A 16,458-nucleotide genomic window follows, 5' to 3' on the forward strand; every position below is an offset into this window, starting at 1 on the left:
CTGGGAGCTCCGCTTAAGCCCAAGATGGTTGTGGTGGCCGCAGTTTCGGATTTCACTTTCTTCTTATTAGTTAAAATGAGCATTTGCAACCGCGTGCGTGTGTGTTATGCGCATAAACTATATAAATAAAACCGTAAACTACGTACATTAGCTACACGGCTAGATGGACATAGAGTTTTATAAACGCTCAGAGAGGGTCGAGCGCGGAGCTCGTTCGCACACACAAAGCCCCGTACCCGGAATCTCAGCCCGGAACCGCGGCGGCGATGTGAGGAGGGGGCGGCAGCGGGGCAGCTCCTCGCTTTCTGCTCGCAAAATGTGGGGCATCGCTGTCATGCTCTGTTCGGGGCGGTAAGAGAAAACTGAGGACAGCGCTTGTTTTTCCCGTCGGCTGGAAGTTGCAGCGGGTTGGGAGCTGTGCGGTAGATCGGGTGCTGCTCTGCCCGCGAGTCTCCGTTCCGCGGGATTCGGGGCTGTGCGGGAAGTTAACGAGTTCCTTCGATATCTTCAACTTTTCTCGCATTATGCAGTCTTAAATAAGCGCAATTTGAACGTAAAAGGGCGAATTAAAATGCTAATTACATCGCATTTGAACAATTCGAAACGGTGCATATCTTCTGATTTGCAAATTGGATTTGCAATGCATTAGTGCAGTGAATTGCTAAGTGGCGGCTTTGTTGTATTTTCTATAGCAAAAAAGGAAACATCTTTTGAACCTTTGAGAGAAATGCAGATATCAAGACGTTACCTGTAGGGCCTTTAAAATGTCTGGGCGGTTCAAACCCGATATTGAGAAATATTCAATTACGAGGAGCTGAAATTATCAGAAAGATCAAAACATAGCCGATTTTAAGCGCATGTGGCGGAGGAGGAAGGGGGCTGGGAGGGTGTCCCATCTTAACGCCTTTGGGTGCTGCTTTACCCCTCATAGAATATGGATGCAAGACACCGTCCCGGGGAAATACAAACATAACCGCCGATCTCGCCTTGACAACTCCCTAATGGCTCTCAGCAGTAACAAATTGCCATCCCCACCGTTCTGTTCTGTCCAGGGCTCCCCTTACGACGCCCATACGACGGGGATGACCGGGGCCATCAGCTACCATCCGTACGGCAGCCCTGCCTACCCCTACCAGCTCAACGACCCCGCGTACAGGAAGAACGCCACCCGCGACGCCACGGCCACGCTGAAGGCCTGGCTGCAGGAGCACCGCAAGAACCCCTACCCCACCAAGGGCGAGAAGATCATGCTGGCTATCATCACCAAGATGACCCTCACCCAGGTCTCCACCTGGTTCGCCAACGCCCGCCGCCGCCTCAAGAAGGAGAACAAGATGACGTGGGCCCCGCGGAACAAGAGTGAGGACGAGGACGACGACGATGGCGACGGGGCGAGGAGTAAAGAGGAGAACCCTGACAAGATACCCGAGAGTAACGAGACCTCCGCAGAGGACGAAGGTGGGCGCGGGGGGAGCGAGGGCGCCCCGAGGGCGGCGGATTGGCCACGGGAGCGGGCGGCGGGGACCCTTAAGCGCACTCCTTCCCGTCCCGTTGCCCCAGGCTGACGGTGCCGGGGAGGGCCGGGGGCGGGCGGGGGGCGCCGGCCCGGGGGGAAGGGTGGCCCTGCATAGGAAAGTGGCGACATGGCGAGGCCACGGCTGCCGCCTCCTCCCCTTCACTCCCCCCTCCGGCTGTGCCTCATTCTGTGCCCCCGACCCCGCAGGGATCAGCTTGCAAGTGGACTCGCTGACGGACCACTCGTGCTCCGCCGAGTCTGACGGCGAGAAGCTGCCGTGCCGGGCCGGCGATCCCCTGTGCGAGTCGGGCTCAGAGTGCAAGGACAAGTACGAGGACATCGAAGAGGAAGAGGAGGACGAGGACGATGACGAGGAGGACATCGAGGAGGACGACGGCGGCGGCGGGGAGCGCGAACCGCCGGCCAAGCCAGCCACCTCCTCGCCGCTGGCCGCCGTGGAGGCCCCTCTGCTCGGCCACCCGCACGCCGACGCCGCCCGCAGCGCCAGCAAGGCGGCGCTGGGCGGCCGCGCCTCCCCCGGGCCCCCGACGCCGGCCAGCAAGCCCAAGCTCTGGTCGCTGGCCGAAATCGCCACCTCGGACCTCAAGAGCCAGAACTTGGGCCAAGGCTGCCCGCCGGCGGCGTTGGCCTCGGCCACCCCCGCCTCCGCCCCGCACAGCGCTGCCTACTCGCCCTCCTCCCTCCTGGGGAGGCATATTTACTACACCTCACCTTTTTATAGCAATTACACAAACTATGGGAACTTTAACGCTCTCCAGAGCCAGGGGATCCTGAGATACAACTCGGCGGCAGTGGCTTCAAACGAGGGACTCAGTCAGACTGTCCTGAATGCCAGCTCTGTCCACAAGCAGAGCAGTGACTCTTTGAAAACGATCACTAACCAGCTAGAGCAACATTACAGGCCCTCTAGTTATGACTCTAAGAAAGGTAGGTGCCTTCTTTTTACTGCTGTTGTCCTCCTGCCCCCTAGCCCCCCCTCCCCGCCCACTGTAAATTCCCCATAGGCTGTGAATACTTCGGACAAAACACCACGCACGATCACCGCTGCCACCGGCCAAGAGCTGAAGATGGGCAGCAGTGTAATCCAGGGATTAAAATTGCATGCCCCCGGTGTACCAGTACCTGTGATGTAAATGACAACTTTTAGATCACAGCTGCATGCTGCAGACACAGCTTTTCATGCTAATTTAAAAGGAAAACTAAATACAAAGATATCCTGAGAGCAAGGGTGTCGTTAACTTTATTATTATTATTAATAATAATAATAATAATAATAATAATAATAATAATACTATTATTACTACTATCGACAGACTGGTTTTGCTCTCTTTGTTGCCAGTATTCTCCCGGTTTGTGCAGATCTGGGTTTGGGTAATTGCTAACCTTGGACATAAAATTTTGTGGAGCGTGACATTTTTAGCTTTTTTCTTTCTTTCTTTCTTTCTTTCTTTCTTTCTTTCTTTCTTTCTTTCTTTCTTTCTTTCTTTCTTTCTTTCTTTCTTTCTTTCTTTCTTTCTTTCTTTCTTTCTTTCTTTCTTTCTTTTGCACAAAGTTTTATGCTAATATAACCGTCAGCTTATTCTAATGCATTTGTACATGTACATATACAATACTCGAGACTAGGGCAGAGATGGAATATGGCCCAGGCTTTTAAAGGTCTCAGCTCTGACTTCTGCATGAGCGAGCGCTGGGCTGTGCGCGGTGTATAATCTGGTTAGCTGGCTGTGTCCTGTGACTAACTGACGGTTATATTTTGACAGATCCCACTGAAGTCTGCACAGTAGGAGTACAACCATACCTATAGAAGTACAATCACACAGCAATGCAAGTAAGTGAGAGCGTTTTCTATTACGCTGATCATTTGGCACCAGGTCTAAGACAGAGCGCAGATCGAGACTTGCTTAGTGTTAATTTCTTGCTTCATTACATGAGGCTCTGATTACAGAGTAAGACACTCTTTTCTGCTATTTTTAAGCCTCTCATTACAGCTTTTCTTTCTCGTGTTTGTCTTCATTTTAAAGTCAGGTTAGACTTCCTTCACCTCGCGTACTCTTTGCTTGCGTGAGGCAAACCTGTAAGGACTATTTAAATGCTAAGGAAAAGCGAGCTTGAAAGAATATTTTTGAAGGTATTGTTCAGAAACAAAGTTCTCGTGCTCACGTGGCAGTGCTGCAATGGCACATTTTAAGAGAGGTTTCACACGGCAGTAGTGCATTTGAAATGAGAAGGGACGATTATCAGAGATCCACATGCATTTCAGCAGGGTATGTTGTCTGTGACTTGCTCCTTGCCTGGCTATCAATGCCATTCTTAATACCTCCATTACCCGGGGCTAAATAAACAACAACAAAAATAAATTACCTTGTCGATACTTTCGCCTTTTTTTTTTTTTTTTTTTTTTTTTTTTTTTTTTTTTTTTTTCTTTCTTTCTTTCTTTCTTTTGGTTAGGGAAAAAAAAATAGTAGACGTGTAAGAGTTTTGCCTTACTTTCAGTATTTTTCGAATTTAATGGCGTTAGTGTGTAATTGAAGGATTTTGGGATGATCTGGTTTTTTCCTTGGTCCACAGGTAGGTGTCACAATTGCTTTGAAAAAAGTCAGCAAGCCATCATCTCTCCCTGAGCTAATATATATAACAAATCTCTAAATCCGGATCACATCTTGTGCCACTGTATAAAAGAAGACCACAGAGCACTATTAAATCTTCAGACTCTAATTATTAAACCAGAATTTTGTTGGACATAATGTGAGTTTGCTGGTATAGTATAGTTTCCCCAATGTACGTGTGACTTTTGAAAACAGATCTGTTTTTCTCAGGATATCTCGAATTGATCACTTCATTGCCACGGTATATATTCGATAGGTGTGATAGGATTTATTGTAAAATTTATTTGTAAAAGATGTATACAGTAGAGATAATAAAGACGTGATTGGAGAACTTGAGTCCTTACAAAGTGGAAACAAATTTGATATTTATTTTTGTAACGATATAAAGCTTCTAGTAATTTATGCAAGTTGTATTGCAATGAATCTGAACTTTTTGTAAATAAATTTTGCCTGGTTTTTATTTGAAACGTTGATGGTTATACAATCTTTGGTTGTTTAACGAGAATTCTTTACTAATTTATATCTCTAATTGTAAATAAAAACAGACTAGTCTGCAACAATATGGTGTTTTTCCTTCATTTCCCCCAAAGTAGTAATCTATTATCCAGAAAATGACGAAAGTTGCAATTTCACTAGCGCAGCTTAGACCATAAAATGAGTAAGCAATTTAAATATGTTGCAAAGATATACCCCTCATAAATTAATTCGTTCTGGGTCGTTCTGTTGCACTGAAGCTTTAAATGTGCACATGTGTTCAAATACGTATTTGTATATACACATGCAAATGCGTAGAGAGAGCAATGTGAATACATGCATGTTTCTTATAAACTATTTATGTTGGGCGTGAGGTAGCTCTTTATTAGGGCTAATGTTCTTTATACCCAACATTTCTAGGGAAAACAAAACGGAATTATAATCAACTGCAGTTTATTTCTAATTTCTTTGTTTCTGCTTCTAGCTAAAATGTGCAAGTACAGAAGCATGAAGAGAAAAAGTCTGATTCCTGTTTTTAATGATTTTTTCTTTTTTTCCTTACATCTTTAATTTGATAATCATAGAAGAAATCCACCTAGATTGAGCTCATAAAATCAGCTAACTAATCATCTTAATTCTCAGTAAAATAATGGGAATCCTCATATAATATAATTTCAGAAAAGAAACGAACAATCATTTATTTTCCCCAAAAGATAAATTGAGTGAATATAGCTTACGGTTATAAAACAAGAATAATAGCTTCTTAGATTGCCCTTTAATCAATCATACACTTATTTTTCAAGAGGCTCATCTATTTTATTCCATGATTAATAATCTTCCAGTGTGAGAGCATTATTAGATCCCAGCAGGGGAGATCCTGAATGCTTTTAGCTTCTTTGGAATGGTCAGTTGGGGTTCATTATGGTCTGATATTGAACAATTTATAAAATCTTGTCTAAACATCTGCCAGCTCAGATAGGCCGATGTGTCTGAAGATGGGAAATTGCTGGACCAGTTGATATTGACAAACGGATCTCTCTCCAGTGGCTTTTTGTTCACTGAAAATTAGTGGCCTCTTGCTCAGGTCTTGTTAGAAAGGGCATTTGAAAGTGATCTTAGATACTTCAGGCATCAGCCTTGGGAATGTTAACTGGATAAAGAACCGTGCTAGGCTGGAGTCAGGAAATATGTTGAGATTATATTAAACGGGGGGGAAAAGACTTGTTCTTAAGTGCGTATACGTAATCCCCCTGATCTATCTCCCCCGGCCCCCTCCGTCATATTTTACCCCTATAAAGCTGTCTAAATGATTGAGAAAATGCATGTGTTTTTCAGCTGATAGGGCAGAAATTAATATTGTAATTCTGGGAAACTCTGGGATCCATCTAGCTAAATATAAAACACTGAAGATCTGTGCAGCTGGAGGCCTGCTCATCTTCTTGTGTTGTTGAACGATGCTTCTCTCCCCCTAAACATCCTGGTTCTCATTGAGGTGACGTGTCCTTCTGTCTGTGTGCACAGAGCAATACGATTAGATAGCGGCTAAAAAGCAATTCTGTTTTTCTCTCCAATTTAGCAGGCAATGTAATTGCAAATATCGAGTAAAGTCACCCTCCAGAGCGCCTTTTCTGTGCGATTCGGGGAGATTTTTTTGGGAAACTGTTTAAGTTTTGGGGGACGCCTGAACTTTCTCTTCGCCGCTCTCCCTCCTGCTCCATCAGCCCCCACCTCCCACGTTTTCTGCTCCAGGTCTCTGTCGGACACAACGTGAACATTTCAATTGGTAAAAACCAAAAGCTGTGGCAGAGATTAAAAAAGGCTAACGACATTCCTTTGATGTTTATACGCCCGAAGACTTATAAAAGATTTCCATAATTTACCCACCCTTGCTAGTATTTAGACCTGGATTTCTTTCTGGAAAGAAAAGTAGAAAGACTTGGAAAACTCGCTTTTGAATATTCGCTCTGTGTGTTAAACCCAATGGACTTCTCTCATCTCCCGAGAAATTCACGAGTGGCTCAGAAATGCAGACGGGCGACACCCAAACGATTTGGCAAATAAACTTCTTTTTAAAAACAGAAATTAATGGGCGAGGAGCGCATATTCGGCGTCATTTGAGATTTAATAATCGAAATTGAAAGCAGGAGGGAAGCGGAGCCCTGCTGGATCGCTGGCACGAGCAGTGCGATTATTTCAGGATAGCGAGGAAGAGGCGTGAGCGATAAAATGCACCACTTTGCGTACAGTTTATTTCATAACGATGCTAATCACCCCGCCGGGATTAAAACCTCACACCCCGTCTATATCTGCTCCGTTCCCCTCCCTCCCCCCTTTCCCTCCCCTCGTTTTGGAGAGGGAGAGACAAACGCTTCCCTCCGCGGGGCCAAAGGTTTCATTAGAGCTGATTTATTGAAATTCAGCCTTTAATCTCAGGTGGGATCCCCGAGGAATCGGCGCTGTCGCCAAATAGGAAGAGGGCAGCTTTCCACCTCGCACTTCCTGGGCTGCGCTCTGCCTCGCTCCCTGCGAATGTCAACATTTGTTCTCAATAAGAGAGTTATTGTTTCAGGAAAGCTGCTCACCAACTGCTTGCCAGAGCGGAAAAAAGCGTCACCCACCTTTGTCTGACAGGCAGCGGGGGAAGGGAAGGCGACGCAGCTCAGGCAGCAGCGGACAGACAGACGGACGTGGGAACTGCTCCTGGACACGAGCTCCGGTCGCAGGGGAGCGGGCTAAGGGAAGTTATCTGAGGGCAAAGTTAATAGAAAGCTCAGCGATAGCAATAACGGCAGTAGAAAGAGTTATGACAAAAAAAGGGGATCTTTCCCAAAGTCCGCTCTCGGAGGAGGAGTCGAGCTTTTTAGGGGAAGGATGGCTTCCAGGTGAAGAAGCGAGCCGCAGTGTGCAGCGCCCAACCTGGCCGAGCCCTCCGCTAACGGCCCCGCACTGAGCTAACGGCAGGCGGGGGTCGGCAGCCCCTCCGTGCCCACCCTCGAGAAAAAAAAAAAAGAAAGAAAGAAAAAAGAAAAAAGAGAGACGATCCCAAGTCTCTCGCCATTGGAAGTTTCTGCCTCTGCCACATGTTACATCTCACTTAAAGGCAGTTCAGAGTCACCGCGCCGCTGAGAACCCGTGGCGGGCATGTAATCAATACCGGAAGGATTTTATTGCTTATTGAGTTTTGGAAAAGAAAAGGAAAGGGGTGAGAGAGAAAGAGATGGAATTTACACTAGATCGATGCGTTGCTTTCGTGCTTTCTGTATTTCCCGGTGCTTAGGCAAGCTTCTCACGATCCGCTTAGCTGAAAAGAGCCTTTGCAGTGTAGGAATTGAATAACAGCGGCAAAAGAGATTGTTAATAACAGTAGCACTGCACATTAAATAAAATGAAATTCACCCTTTTGTTTTTAATCCATTAACTAATAACTCAGGTATGATCCTTGCTTCTAAAGAATTAAAAGCGAAGAAACAAAGAAAAAAAAAAAGTTCAGAAACAAAAGGGATCCTCGATGCATATTCAAAGCACCCATGCAGCTAATCCCCGATTATTACGCGGTGACTCCGAAGCAGAGCCTTTAAGAACACCGCGGAGGTGAAGTGGTGCCGGGGGGGGGCACATCGGGGCTGCGACCCAGGGCAGCGCTACCTGCGGGCACCCCGCCGAGGGGACAGGAGGACCTCTGCCTCCAGCCGAGGGGAATGTCTCTATTTCACATCCAATCCCGGCAGAGCACGCTGTGTTTCCCCGTAGGAAAGCAAGAGAGGGAAGGACAGGGAGGGCAGGCACCGTGAGGCCCCATAGCCGTGCCCTTCACCTGACTCCAGTCGGGATTTGGGGACCTGAAGGGCAGACTCGGGGCCATCCGGGCCTGGCTGCTCTCGGAAGGCAGCGAAGGGCCGGCAGCGACGCTCCTGCTCTGTCTGTGACTGGGGATCTCAAAATAGCGAATATTAGGGAGGAAATGTAGGGAAAAAAAACTTTTTGCGCTCCACGGATACTGTCGTTGCTCGGGCTTTTAAAAATCGTCCAGAGAAAGAAAAAAAAAAAAAGATAATAAGTATGTGCATTTTTATAGGGAGATAAATTGACAATTTATTGTGTATAACTTCTGATCAATTATTAATCGTTAGTGTCAACAACAGGGTTATAATTACCTTCGGTTATTTAAAGGAATATTTATTTTTTCGTCTCTCTGATCTGGTAATTAGTTAATGCTCTGGAGTAATGAATTCAGAGCTGATTTGATAATGATTGAGACAGTTTTTTCCCCTCTCTTTTGGCAGCTCCGATGGCGGGGGGGGTTGGGGGGCGGGGTAGGGTCTTGCATGTATCTTCCCCCACGTTTGCAGAAGAGTCCACGCGAAGGCAAATCGCAGTGCCGTTCACTTTTCAGACCATAAATAACGATTCCGGGAGAAAAAGGGCGAAATGACAAACAAATAGAGCGCAGCTGGGATGAATAAGGCCGATCAAAGTTAGCAGGGGCCGGCGCTCCTCGCAGCCGCAGCAGGTCTAAGTCCCATAAAGGTGCCAGCAACCCTTACCTCTCTCCTTGAGATCAAGGGAGAGGGCGAGTGGGGCATTTTAACCCCCTGACATCTTCTCGCGAGTGGAGGAGGGAAGAAAAAAATATTTAAAAGGGGAAAAATAAAAAGAGGCTGAGGAAAAAAGGGGGCTGTGTTCGGGGGAGTTCTCAATGCTTTCATGCTCACCTAGGCAAGGGGTTGGGGTGGGGAGGGACCTACCTGGAGCCCACGCAGCCTCTAACTTAGGATGCGCGGGGCTGACTGTGCTCTTTGGAGCGGGAGAAGCATATCCTTGCGCGCTTAAACGCTCAGCCCTGGGGATGGGGAAGCGAGAAATTATAAGTTATTTATTTTTTTTTCTTTTTTTCCCCTCCTTGCGGGAGCTCCATTAAGAAGGTCAGCCCTAAGGGACCGCGGCTGTGCCTGGCTCCCAGGTACGAGGCCACGGGGCATGGGTAACCCCTCCCCCGGGCCTGGAACCGGCAGCCAAGGGCGAGTGCCTCCCCTCCCCCGCCCCCCCCGAACAACTCGCCCGACACGCGTGAGATGCTGAGCCGAGGAAGGAGCTGCACCGCTCCCCTGCCCGCCCCCTCGCTTCGCTTTCCAGGCTTCTACCTAATGCAGACGAGGTCTCAGAGCCAAAGAGCACTTTTCGTTTTTAGCGCGGTGAGGCTCATTTCGCTGCAGATCTGAGTGAGGTGTGTGTATCTAATATATATGATAGGTGTAAGCTGTACGTATAAAATCTTTCCCCCGTGCAACGAAAAGTGCAGTGGGAATTGTAGCGCGAGATGCAAGTTCTACAATTAATTCATCCTGACAGGTTTGACATCGCCCGGCTCCCTTTTTCCTGCAACTCCGTCCGCAAATGAATGCCGCTTCCAGAGTGTATGTTTTAATTTGTCACATCAAGGCAATAAAAGGCAGCAATATATACTTAAGCCAGTTAACATTGTAATAACAGGTTTAAAGGAGCAATTAAATGGTAGTGAGTCGCATGTCTGACTTTCTATAGGCATTACCACATCAATGGTACCTTTTAGACTGGCTATAACTTAGCATGATTGTCTCAATTAGTTTAGCTACATGATAGTTATTGTGAACTCTTTGTGAGTAATCAATGTTACGCAAGCTTATGGGAAGGAGTCCTTAATAGGGGTGAGCACCCGCTAACTAACGTGGACATCTAATTTCCAAAAACACCTTCCTCTTTTCGCCCTCCCCCCTTCCCCCCCCCCCCCACCTCTTCATTTCCTTCTCCCCAGCCCGAAAGAAACGGTTAATTTATAGTCTTATAAATCTGTTTCCGCGATCGGTGTTGCCGAACGCAGATTTATAGGCAAATAACTACTTCTGCCGTGGCCGATAAACAAAACAGTCTCTTCGGTCCAGCGAGGGACCCTTTCTACATCTCTCATTTCTTTTACTGTCGTCCGTCCCGGCCGCAAATAGCCCCGAGGGAGGCTCACACGCAGTGATTTGTGTGGGTACAGCCCTCGCGTGCTCCCATGTTCACCTCGCTGACATCGGAGGGAGCACGGATTTCAGCGAGTGCGTGTAAAAACCAACCGGGGTGCGGGGGGGAGAGCGGCGGGGCCGCAAAGCCGGGATGGGAATGAGGAATAACGCGGGGAGAGAGATCCTTGCCGGAGCCGCCGGCCGCTTAGGAACTTTGGTAATTCGCCTCCACCTCCGGACTCCTTCATTAAGTACTGAGCCGCGGGTGGCTAATGCAAAAGAGAGGACTGCAAATTTGGCGAGGCTTGTGTGAACTGCTTCAAAACACTACCAAGTTTGTAATGTTTTCTGTCAAGGAAAAAAAAAAAAAAAAAGGAGAAAAAAAAAAAAAAAAATAAGAGAGAGCGCGAGGGAGAGTGTAATACCATTAAAATTTAAGATAAACATGACACAGGGAAATTTCTGTTGGTGAAGTTATTCTCATTAGTCCTAACAATGTCTCACTATTAGACAGGGTTGGAATCAGCCTCAGTCTCAGGATTTCAGATCTGCAAGCCTTCTTTTTTTTTTTTTTAAAATTTTCTTTTCTTTTTTTTTTTTCATGTACATTACATTTCTGTCATGCTTTGCAGCATAACACGATACCCCCAAAGAACCCAAAAAAGAAAAAAAAAAATACTCTGACAGCAACTATTAGTTAAGAGTGCAATGAATAAACTCCTTGCACAAGAGTATCAGGACTAATTAAGATTCTGTTTAGCAGTCCTGGATGGAATGTTAATGTAGCTTTGACTAACTGGGAATAAGCAGGGGGAAAAACTGCATTTTAAGAGGAATGCTGGGGTGATAACATCTCTCACTTCTTCTGTCCAAGGTCTGCCCAAGCCTGTTACAAAGTCATTATCTCAAATTACTCCTGTACTTCATTTTTAGAGGGTTTGGGCAAGATCCCCTGGCGTTGAAGTGCTGCCTAGAGCCTCACAAAGCCAATACTCTCTAAGGGGATAAAGGCTGAATCAACCCACTATCTCTACCTTCGAGAGTTTGCTGGTACCAGTTCCTTGGACAAATACAGCCAGGATTCTGGAGGCAGATTAGAATCTATTGCTGGCGTCTCCTTGCAAATCCCTAAAGGGTTTTTGACCCTTTGAAGTTTGGTCTATTTTGCTTACACAGAAGTTTACATGATTAAGTCAGGATTTTACAAGGCTCAACAGGGCAAATTTAGTCACCTCAGAACACTCAACACCAAAAAAAAAAAAAAAAAAAAAAACCCAAACAAAAAAAAACTTTAGAAAAAGTAAAATATCCAGTTGTGTTGTCCTGATACTTGTTTAACTTCAGAAATAGCAGGACACTGGTATTCATGACAATCAGCTTAATAAAAGAGAATATATCTGCAAGGAGAAAATACCTGCAAGGCTGATTCAGCAGGGAAGGATAATGATCACATTCCCCCCCCTCCCCCCCTTGGAGTTTATTATTATTTTTATTATTATTAAATTTCATTTTGAAAGCATATATTTCCCTTCCCTCTCTCCCATTGACAGTAAATATAGTTATGATTCTTTTTCTAGAAGGAAAGATGTAATTTCCCCAAGTCCTTCTCAGCATTTCCAAGATTTCCAGCCTGCCTTTTCTCCACACAGGCTGTTGCATTTTGTTTTCTTTTTTTCTTTCACTGTTGAACAAGCATGCCTAGTACTTCTCTCCTATATAAACTTTTGTAAGTACTTTACTTGCTAAAAGCAGCCTCTCACAGTGCAAATCTTTGCTTGGGAACAGAGGGCTGTAAACTGACAGCATAAACAGGAGGAGTGGAGCTCTCTCTCAGGAATACCTATTTAAAGAAGTCTCCCACAATCAGAGAGGGAGGGCTGAAGCTGGAGGGTGAGGCTGCATCCGGCCCACCACACTTACATTGCCATTCGTGGAATAACCCAACCTCTCTTTTTCTCTTCCTCTTTCTCTTTTGCACCCCTTCTCTCTTTCTCCCTTTCCCATCAGAGGGAAGCTCATTTTGCCAACGGATTACCGCTGCAGAGTTATTTTCTACAAAGGAAGGAATTATCTGTTCAGGCTCTGAATAATTAACAACAATAATAATAGTAATATGATAAATAAATAAATAAACAGACCTGGCAGGCTGGAAAGTTTCTGTAGCTGGATCAGTGAGTTGCAGGGACAACAAGAGCAATCAAGCGAGCTGCAGATTTCCCTTCCTCAATTGATTTATAATTGATGAATGGATTTTCTCGTGCAGCTGCAGCGTGGTTAAAAACTATTGAAGAGGTAGGTGTCTGGGAGGTGTTATTTTGTAAGGGAGACAGTTAGGAGTAACTGGGTGCATTTATCAGCAGGAGATCTGAGCAAGCAACATGATTACATCAGCTGTTAGTGGCTAGGATTCAGCTTTCCACGGGCCGCCAGCACCTGCAGACACGGAGGTGACTCACATGGAAATAGTTTGGTGCTGGTTGCTGGCCGCATCAGGCACTGATCTGGCATGCAGCTCCCGTTGATTCAGCCAGCAGTGCCACCAGCATGCCATGGACCGCTGGGGAAGCAGCCAGGTCTGGTTGTGCTAGTGAAGGGGAGATAATATAATGCAGCATTTCTCTTATTCATTTTAAGGAAATTCTTGAAAATTAAAGCATTTTTGGTGTATCTTACATGGCAAAACTTTAATATGGGTGTTTAAAAGAGATGCAAAGCTGTTACTGTGTCTCTGGGTGGTGAGTGTTCACCACAGGCCTGTGGGAACCTCAGGATCATGCATTCTGCAATCACACTGTAAGTTGTCTGTGCTTCGTTGTGGTACTTTGTTAATGTATTATTCTTTGAGGGGAAAAATAATCCTCAGAAAGACAAAGCCTCCAGCCATCAGGATCTCCCCCAATACCTCTTAAATTTGGTCAGTATTCAAGAAGGGGACAAGATGTTAAAGCAGATGGAATACCGAAATATCCTACTTTATTTTGTCTCCTTGATTTCATTCAGTTTAAGGACCATGTATGTCCTTTTTGACCTTAAATTCACCCAGGAATGCATGCACTGTCTGGAAAGGTCTCAGCCTCCTCAGGGTAAGGAGGTGATACCTAACTGTGTTTGCGATCCAGACCCCAGAGTATCCCAACCCCATGTCCTTGAGGGTTTCGTGAGGCTGAAAGTTTCAAAGTTCTAGCCACGCAGAGGAGGCAGCAGTGGTCACCATTTCCTTCTACAGCACACCTGAGATGGAGATGTTCCCACTGTTGACAGCACATCACAAAACAAATACAAAATATTTGCAGCAGGGATACAAATTCCCAGCTGAGCAACTCAACCACTAGGCAATGCAGCCACACTTCTGCTGTCTTCCTCTGCAGCACAGTGTCCCTCATGCTGCTTTTCAGCACAGCATCATTTGAAGAGGGGGAGTAGGACTCTCCGGGGGCTGCTCAGAGATGGCTGAATAGATACATGCTCGCTGCTCCTGGGAAGGGGGCACGGATGATCTCTCATGGAGGAGGGCTCTTGCATATGGATGTTATCTTCCACTAGCTTTGAGTGGTGGAAGGGTGAGGGGGGAACCGCCCCGCCCCGGCCCCCCGGGGCCGGGGCCCGGGAAGGAAGATTTAAGCCACATTTTGCCACTTTTTGTATTTGCTATTGGATAGCTGAACACGATAGGTGGCTTCATGCCCAGGGCTGTTTTGGATCCAGATCTGAGACACGTGGCCGAGGTGTCTCAGCCGATTCTCGGCAGCTGCCAAAAAGCAGGTGAGGTGCAGCCCACTGGCTGACTGGTGAGAGGGAACGCAAGGGGAGAGCTGTGGGGCTTATTTCCTCTCCGTACCTTCCTGCTTGATCTCCTGCTTGATGGCAAGCATCCTATTCTGAGCACATGTACCTTCTGAAAAAATACAACCTAACAGTGTTCAACTCTACATGCTTCCTCAGGTCACAGGATTTTCTTCTATTTATTTATTTATTTATTTATTTATTGTCTTCTGATTTTTTTTTTTTTTTAACTTCATTCATGTCAGATTTCATGCTGCAAGTCTGAGAGAGAGGAATTCATTTATAAAGTAATGGAATGTGAAAATCTTACCTCTTTCCTCAATTCCAGGCTCCGGGTTTGAAGTCAAAAACAAAATATGAACAGAAAATATAGTCAGACAAATATGAGATTTTCCACAAAATACTGAAACCCTGCTTGACTTCATCATTATTTTCAGCAAAATGACTTATTACATCCTTTTTTCCTTCATGTTCAGCCTGTGTTAATTTTTCAAAGGTAGAACTTCTTGCTTCACTGGTGCACATACATGTACGTTTTAATTCTCATTCTTGCTGCAAAACGTGGTCGTGGAGAAAGAAAAACCTCCCTCCTCCAGATTTTTCATGGGAAAACATTTGAATTGCAGAATTATTAGTGAATGCGTAAGAACCCATCTCCTTGCATTCTACTACTGAGTTTCAAAAGTTGGCTGTGACACATGTATTGTTGATATTTTTTACAACTGTTACAAAAAGTATGTAGTGGAATCCTCCAAACTGCCTTTGTGCAAAGCCCTTTCTATGTTACAAACCTGGATAACTCTACGTTAGCTGACTTTGGCAGGAGTTAAACGTTCAAGAAGTAATGTTCAAATTAACTTTTCTTTATCTGTAACAGCAAGAACAATATTATAGCCCCGCAAATGACACAACAGCAAAAAATGTTTACACGAACTAATAAACAGAAGAAACTACTCAGTTAAAGCACAACTTTTCAGATGTTTTAGAGGACTAGAAACAATAAAAATGTCTGTGGAAATATGGTCCATAATATCCTTGAAAAATCCATACAGCTGAGTCCAATTTCTGTTATTGAATCCAGTCCCAAAAGAAGTGGTAAAGTTGAACTATTCATCCTTAAGTTATTTTAATGCAGTGTGCCTATAAGCTTAGTTTTATTAACAGAGTAGGTTTGTGATTCTGAAGACAATAAGTCACAGCGTAAGTCCACAAAAGACTTGTTTTCAAGCTAACGATGGGAAGCGACAGCAGATCCGTGCATTTTCTCTCTGCTTTTTTTTCTTTTCTTATTTTAATCCCTTTAAAAAATACATGAGAATATTAAGCATGAACATTTTAAATGCCTACGTGAATCAGTGGGAAATACAACTTCAGTCATCTTTTTCCATTTGCTTTCATGACTACACTGCTGCTAGAAAACTATTATGAAAAGGAAATAATTTTGATGCAGTAAAAATATTAGTATGTGAAACATACTCTTAAAATATGACAAATAGCTCATTAGTGGTGAGAAAAAAACAATTTCTAATATCATCTTATTGTGAAATAGCCATTTTTGAATTTAGAGAGAAAAAAAAAGTGCATGCCAGCTCTAAAATCCAAAATCTAAAATGCACAGATGGAATACAAGCCTTTTTAGTTAAGTAATTGCCAGAAGAATTTCTGTTTGGAAAGTGTCATCTTTTTAGCTGAAAATTGTTACCATGAGTATCCACCATAGATGCAGTGAATGAAGTCCAGTGGAGAATAATTGTATGGTCATTCAGTTAATTGCTTTATTGTAAAAAATATGCATAAAAGCACAAAATTGAAATATTGCAGCCATTATTTATATGATAACCACATATCCAAATGCCTGAATTTGAAAGCTAAATAAATTAAATGCACTTTTTAGAAATTGACCTATTTTTTTATAGTAAAATACATGAGATTTCTGGAATCATATCATGTTGCAGAGGTCTGAACTCCAGTGCATCTGGAGCCCCAGAGCACACCACGGTCATGTCTCCAATACGTAATGGTATATGAGAAGGAAGGCTATTTATTGTTCTAAGCTGAAGCTGGAGGTTTCACG

General features: G+C 44.9%; 1 protein-coding gene across 1 annotated transcript; it reads left to right on the plus strand.

Annotated features, from left to right (window-relative positions):
• Positions 1-857: 857 nt before the first annotated feature.
• IRX2 (iroquois homeobox 2) lies at positions 858-3,341 on the plus strand. The gene is made up of 3 exons (XM_042839166.1): positions 858-1,458; positions 1,724-2,464; positions 3,298-3,341. The coding sequence occupies exons 1-3, from the start codon at positions 858-860 to the stop codon at positions 3,339-3,341; spliced, it is 1,386 nt and encodes a 461-aa protein (XP_042695100.1).
• Positions 3,342-16,458: the final 13,117 nt, after the last annotated feature.

Source organism: Centrocercus urophasianus, unplaced genomic scaffold (genome assembly GCF_019232065.1).
Source record: "Centrocercus urophasianus isolate 14NV4802_14NV808 unplaced genomic scaffold, USGS_Curo_1.0 seq_11, whole genome shotgun sequence".
Classification (NCBI taxonomy): Eukaryota; Metazoa; Chordata; class Aves; order Galliformes; family Phasianidae; genus Centrocercus; species Centrocercus urophasianus.

Excerpts from the sequence above, each read along its gene's own strand:
- IRX2 (XM_042839166.1), top strand. The coding sequence starts at position 858 with ATGTGGCGGAGGAGGAAGGGGGCTGGGAGGGTGTCCCATCTTAACGCC. Across the intron at positions 1,459-1,723 it reads GACCTCCGCAGAGGACGAAG|GGATCAGCTTGCAAGTGGAC; the intron begins GTGGGCGCGGGG and ends CCGACCCCGCAG. Across the intron at positions 2,465-3,297 it reads TAGTTATGACTCTAAGAAAG|ATCCCACTGAAGTCTGCACA; the intron begins GTAGGTGCCTTC and ends ATATTTTGACAG.